Genomic DNA, 6,173 nt, shown 5'->3' on the forward strand with positions numbered 1-6,173 from the left:
AAATACCAGGTCGGGCCGGCACCAACGGTCACCTCTTCTGGTGACCGTTGGGCAGCATTGACCGGGCCAAGCCGGGTCGGGCTGCCCGGCCCGATCATAACTGTCGAAACGTGCGTTTTGACTATTTTGCCCCTAAAAACGATAAAAACGGCTAGAATATAAGGTTTTTTTGTCATTTTCTTAGGAGGTTGCCTCTATAAATAGAGGGGGGTTTTTACTTCTTCTCCTTACACCAAAACTCATATACTTCTCTCTAATACTCTCTTATACAATCTTATACTCTCTTATACTCTCTTATAATCTCTTATATTTTTTAATACTTATATCAAATGGCTTCTAGATCTGAGTATGAAGAGCAAAATCTATCTCCTACCGATCCAGAAATGAGTCCTCCTACCGGTGTTAATCCTGAAGTTGGTGGCGACGAATCTGTACCAAGAGCTCCAAAAAGGCCGAGATCTTTTGTGTGAAATTTTTTTGAGAAGATAGACGTTAACAAAGATAAACACGGTAGGATCATCACTCAGAAGGCTAAACGTGCATTGTGCGGCCAGACTTTCCAAGCTCCTCATAAGAGCGGCACTAATAATCTCAAACACCATATAGAAAAACACAACAAAGGCCAGAATCCTCAAGGTGATATCCGACAATCTATGATTTTCTAATCCTCTTCTTCTGATAGTCTCGTTAGTTGTAATTATGACGCTGTCTGAGCTAGGAAATGCATAATCATGTTTATCGTTCTTAAAAACCTTCCTTTTAAATTAATAGAATATGATGAATTTGAAGATTTGTTTAGAGATGGTTTTTATCCCGTATTTATAAAATTTTCTCATCAAACCTGTCAACGTGATATTTTAAAATATTATCAGGAGGAACAAGGAAAATAATTTCTTATTTTAAAAATTTAAACTGTAAATTTTCTTTAACTTCTGATATTTGGACATCTAAAAAATTTAAACTGTAAATTTTCTTTAACTTCTGATATTTGGACATCTAGAGTGCAAACTGGTTATTTATGTATTTTGGACATCTAGAGTGCAAACTGGTTATTTATGTATCACAGCACACTGGATTGATGAAAATTAGCAAATATTTAAAAGAGTTATTTTTTATTACAATTAAAGAGTCACATACTGGTATTGATATTACAAATTTAATAATTGAAGAACTTATGAAACTAGAAATTGATCAAAGAATATTTTTTCTTTCACAAGATAATGCAAGTAATAACAATGTAGTTGTTGATTTTATCAAAACAACTCTGTCATTGCCATGTCATGGTGAACTTTTTCATGTTATATGTGTTGGTCTCTTTGTTTTGATGATGTTTAACAAATAATTTACCACTAATGTTGTTTGTCCAGTATTTGTGTTTATTTATTTATTGTAGACAAATAACATGTTGGAGGATGGATGAAATCAAGTATTCATGATCATATCCAAAGGAGGTTGGCGGACTAGTAGTTGAAGCCTTGTAATTCAAGTTGAAGATCCAAGTTCAAGCTTCATCCGTAAGTGTACCAAGATAGAGCTTATTGAAGGTCAAGATCAAGCTTAGGTAATTTAGTTTAGGTGTTTATATTATGTGTGTTAAGTACTTTAAGCTCAATCATTTATACATACACATTTTATTAGTTTCTTTGTATATATATGTAGTTATATATATACAACACAAGTTTTGGTTTTCATGTTTACAAATATAAAATTACATATTTCATATTTATTATTATGTTTTGATTTAGCTACATAGATATGAAACAACAAACAAAGTTTTTTATATTTTCATTTGTTTCATATTCTATTGTGTTTAAGAATATATTACATAGAATATGCAATTTTGTGAAAATATTACATTCTCGCTTTTTGGACTTAACTATAATCATATACATATTTTATTAAGTCTATAAAATCATTTTGTAAACCTTCAAAACATGGTTTAGCCAAAATGTCAAAATTCATGTATTTACATTTTTATGTTTTGGACTTATTTGCAAAATGATGATATTTTATAAACGGGAATAGCTTTTTGAAAACCAGTTTTTGTAGCATGTTCATTATCATGTCTACAATCATTTCTCAAAGTTTTATATTTTTTGAAATTTATTTACTATTTTAACAGAGAATTGAAACTCACTTTCAAAACCATTTCAGGCTGATAACCTATTATCAGTCGACTGGTGAAGTCAGTCGACTGGTGAAGTCAGTCGACTGGTGAAGTCAGTTGACCGATGAATCGACTAAAGAAAGTGCCTGATATCTTCATTTTAGTCTCTGTTCTGTTTCTGTCAACTGACCAGTTGACTAAAGTTTTTCAGTCGACTGAAAATATCTATCGGTTGACTGATAAGCTCATATTTGAATACGATATTCAGTTTATCAGTCGACTGGCACCGCTCGTTAGTTGACTGACAGCCTGTTAAACGGCTAGTTTTGTACAGAATTTGTTTCTTAGTTTTTGTGAGATTTTTGTTGGATTTCTCTGGGTTTTGGCTGATACCTTCTCTTCCTATAAATATCCTACTGTCTTCAACACTCAAACTAACAAAAGAAAAGTTTAAACAAGTTTTCTAATGGTGTTTAAGGGTGTTTAAGTGTGTTTAAGTTTAGTTTAAAGCTTGTTTGGCTTGTGAAGAAGTTTCCATAAATGGAGGAGATCATCTACATTGTTTAAGCATCATCTTAATTTATCTCTCCATCTTGTTTCTTCAGAGAAGAATTTCTAAACTCAATACTATCTTTATATTAATTATTTGTTGTTTATCATTTTTATCAAGTTAGGATTTACAGTGAGTTTATAATTGATTTTCTCATTGCTTACACACACACAACCATTGAGCTTATTGTATTTTCATACTTAGTATAATTTAGGTTGTGGGGAGTTATAACAATTGAGAGTGAGTCTACATTGTGTTCTCATCTATATTAGAGAATAATCATTTGTTGTATTATGCTTATTATGAGATTCACTTTGTATTACACTAGTACACCGAGAGGAATATGTGGTGAGAGACAAGGTCGCTTCCAATAGGAGTAGCGTCGGTTGACGAACCTAGGGAAAGGTTGTATCCGAGAACTTGAGGAAGAGCACAGACTAGAGACAAATACTTAGAGAGTGTGGAGTGTAGTTACATTATGAGATTGTGATCGTTGATCGGTGAGCATTGAAAATCGATATTATGTGGTATAAACGTTTTTCGGATAAGCATAGAAAACCCGCTGTGATAGTGGATTTCTCCCCGGGAGTGGGGAGCGGAGACGTAGGATGGAATGTTCGAATTCCGTGATCATATTGTGTGTTTGCATTGTTTATATTGCCCACTATCTAGTTTAGATTGTTTATCCTTGTGTCATTTATATATCATTGCATATATTTCACCATTTAGGATATATCTCTTTGTTCATATTGTATATTCTTGCTCATAATATATTATATATCTATCTTACAAGAATAATTTATTAATAAATTTTAATTGGTATAAAATCGGATTAGATTAACATAAGACCCTGATCACCCCCTCTAAGGGTCTAACAATATGTATCTGTCATATTTTAAATTTAATTATTCAAAGTACATTTTTTGAAATTAAACTCATGATAGAAAATGTTAGAATAGTTGCTAATATGCATAATGCTTCTGAAATAAGAATTAAAAGATGGATACAATGTTGTAAAAGAAAAAAAAAATATAAGCCCAGACTAATTCCAAAAGATGTTGACCATATGTAGAATTCCTCATATGCAATGTTAAGTATAGCAATAGAATATAAAAAAATTATAAACGATTTTATAAATTTTTATGCTTCTACGAAAATGATTTCCTTAAGTGTGGATCACATCATTCAATAATATAATGACAACTCATCTCATCTCATCTATTTTTTTATTTTTAAGAATGAACCAAATAAAAGAAAACAACCTATTACAGAAAATAAGTTTCTTATAATTCATTTCCTTATTTTTTTCTTGCCAAACAAACAACATCTAAACAAGTTTTCTCAAAAAATCACTCACATCATCCAATAATAATGTGACAACTAACATCATCTCATCTCCAATTCTTTGATTTCTTTCTTTTTTTTAGCCAACCAAACATCCCCAAAATAATTTTTCTTAGAAATAGTTCTCCATCTCTTTGATTTCCCTCTTTTTTTAGGCAAAGAAACAGCCCCTAAGCAATATCCTATCTCTTTATGCTATTTAGGGATTTGTCTATATATACTCCCTCGAATCTTCAATATTTGCAAAATGCCCCTCAAAACCAGCACGTTGGGCCTTTCTACTACTCTAACTTAAGAATATTGCATTTGGGCCTTTCTACTCCTCTAACTTAAGAATATTGCATTTTAAACGTCTAAATGTCAATATTCCCAATAATTTCCAATATATTTGCAATAATTTTCAGTTTAAAAACAAAAGTTATTAAGTGAAAGGGGCCGGAAAAAAGTGATTTGAGAGAATTGGGGGCAATTACAAATACCATGATTTGGATGGTATTTTTACAAATAAGAAAGCTTTGAGGGCTATATATGCAAAAACCCCTTCAATTTAATAATTGAGCTCTCAACTTTTCATTCATTTTCCCCAGAAAAATAAGGAGCATTTGGTTGAAACAGATGCTTCGTCGAACTCTTTAATCAACCTCAAATCAATCATTTATAAGGTTTACTTCTTTTGAATACGAATACACATTTAGTCTTGCTGATATGTCATTGACATAAGAAAATCACAATAACTCACAAAACAATGCAATGTACATCGAAGCAAAAACTTTATTACAATTGATAATCAAGATCATGGGCCTAGTCACTTTAAGCAAAAAAAATTCATGGAGCGGGCGACCAGGCGACGGGACAAGGAGCAGGCGGCGGCGAGAATTCCTAGACGGCGTGTAGTGTCCATCAAAGGTGGTAAGATCATCATTTCACCTCTCTACCCAACCCCTTCGTCTTCAGCCCCTTTCTCGTCCTCTTCCCCAAACGATACCCACCAAAATCCCTCTTTTTCATCCCGTCCTCCCCAAAATCCTCAGATCCAGAACCCTAAGCCATCTTTTGTTGACATCCTGAAGGGAGTCAAGACCCATCTCCCCTCTTCTGTTCCTCAGTCATCTTCAAAAGGACTTCTTCCTCTCCCCGATCAGGGTTGGACCACAGTTTCTTATAAGAGGAGGCCCAAGAGACCGAGATCCCCCCCCTCTTTTTCTAAGACCTTTCATCCCCTCAAGAACCCTAGGTGTTTTCTCTGTGGTAGATCGGATCACATGGCCAAAAATTGCTCTTTAGGTGACTTCAAATGCTTCGCCTGCAACCTTGTAGGGCATACTTCCGTTTGTTGCCCTAACATAAAACAGCCCCCTTTGCTCAGCCTCCCTCCGCAGTTACCTCCTCCTCCCCCCCCTCCTCTTTTTCTTCCTAAAGTCCCTCTCCCTCCCTCAGTTAGTTCCAGTTTGGAGGAGTTTTCGAGATACGCTCATTTTCAGATAAGGTCCGGTAAGCCCTCATACGCAGATCTGGTGGAGGGTTTGGAGCTTCACCTAAAGGTGGCGAACTGGAAGCATGTGATTAGGAAATCTTCGGATAACTCTTACTTCATCCAGTTCCCAGACGCGGAGACTCTGGACCATGCATGCTCTAAACCCTTCTTCAATTTGGGTAAATTTGGGGGCACCTTCTCCCCATGGTCAGAAGCTAGCGACCTTAAAGTGCTTCCTAAGTTCTTCTATGTTTGGGTGGAAGTAATCGGACTACCTATTCACTTATGGGATTCTGAGTTCATTTCGAGTATTCTTGTGGACATAGGAGATGTCATTGCCTTCTCAGACGACATTCTGCTGAAGAAAGAAGCACTTGCCTGTAAAGCCATGCTGCATGTAAGGGATCCCTCTGAAATCCCCCAAGAAATTATCTTCAGGTATGAGGCAGATAATGGAGTCCACATCTTGGAGGGTAAGGTTAAGTTGAGAGTGGCTGGGGAGCCTTTACCAGCTGAAAAGGGAAGAGATCGAGACCTGTTTGAAGCCTTTGTTCGGAAAGAAGGAGCCCCTCCCTCTTCGCCTCAGGAACAGTCTTACCGGGATCCTCGCCAGATTTTAACATCTCATCCTCTGCTGCCTAGCCAAGCTACATCTAAAGGGAAAAGCCCCATGGTAGAAGATGGAGGCTCTAACCCTT

At 35.4% G+C, this 6,173-nt stretch overlaps 1 protein-coding gene across 1 annotated transcript in view; it reads right to left on the reverse strand.

The window, feature by feature from the left end:
- Positions 1-4,712: 4,712 nt before the first annotated feature.
- The window catches only part of LOC109827891 (NAD(P)H:quinone oxidoreductase-like), a 12,804-nt gene continuing 11,343 nt past the window's right edge, over positions 4,713-6,173 (reverse strand). Inside the window, exon 4 of the mRNA XM_020394911.1 lies at positions 4,713-4,802. Coding sequence (XP_020250500.1) covers positions 4,795-4,802 — 8 coding nt within the window. The 3' untranslated portion in view covers positions 4,713-4,794. The remainder of the gene's footprint in view (positions 4,803-6,173) is intronic.

This window comes from Asparagus officinalis, unplaced genomic scaffold (genome assembly GCF_001876935.1).
Source record: "Asparagus officinalis unplaced genomic scaffold, Aspof.V1 AsparagusV1_Un517, whole genome shotgun sequence".
NCBI classification, from domain to species: domain Eukaryota; kingdom Viridiplantae; phylum Streptophyta; class Magnoliopsida; order Asparagales; family Asparagaceae; genus Asparagus; species Asparagus officinalis.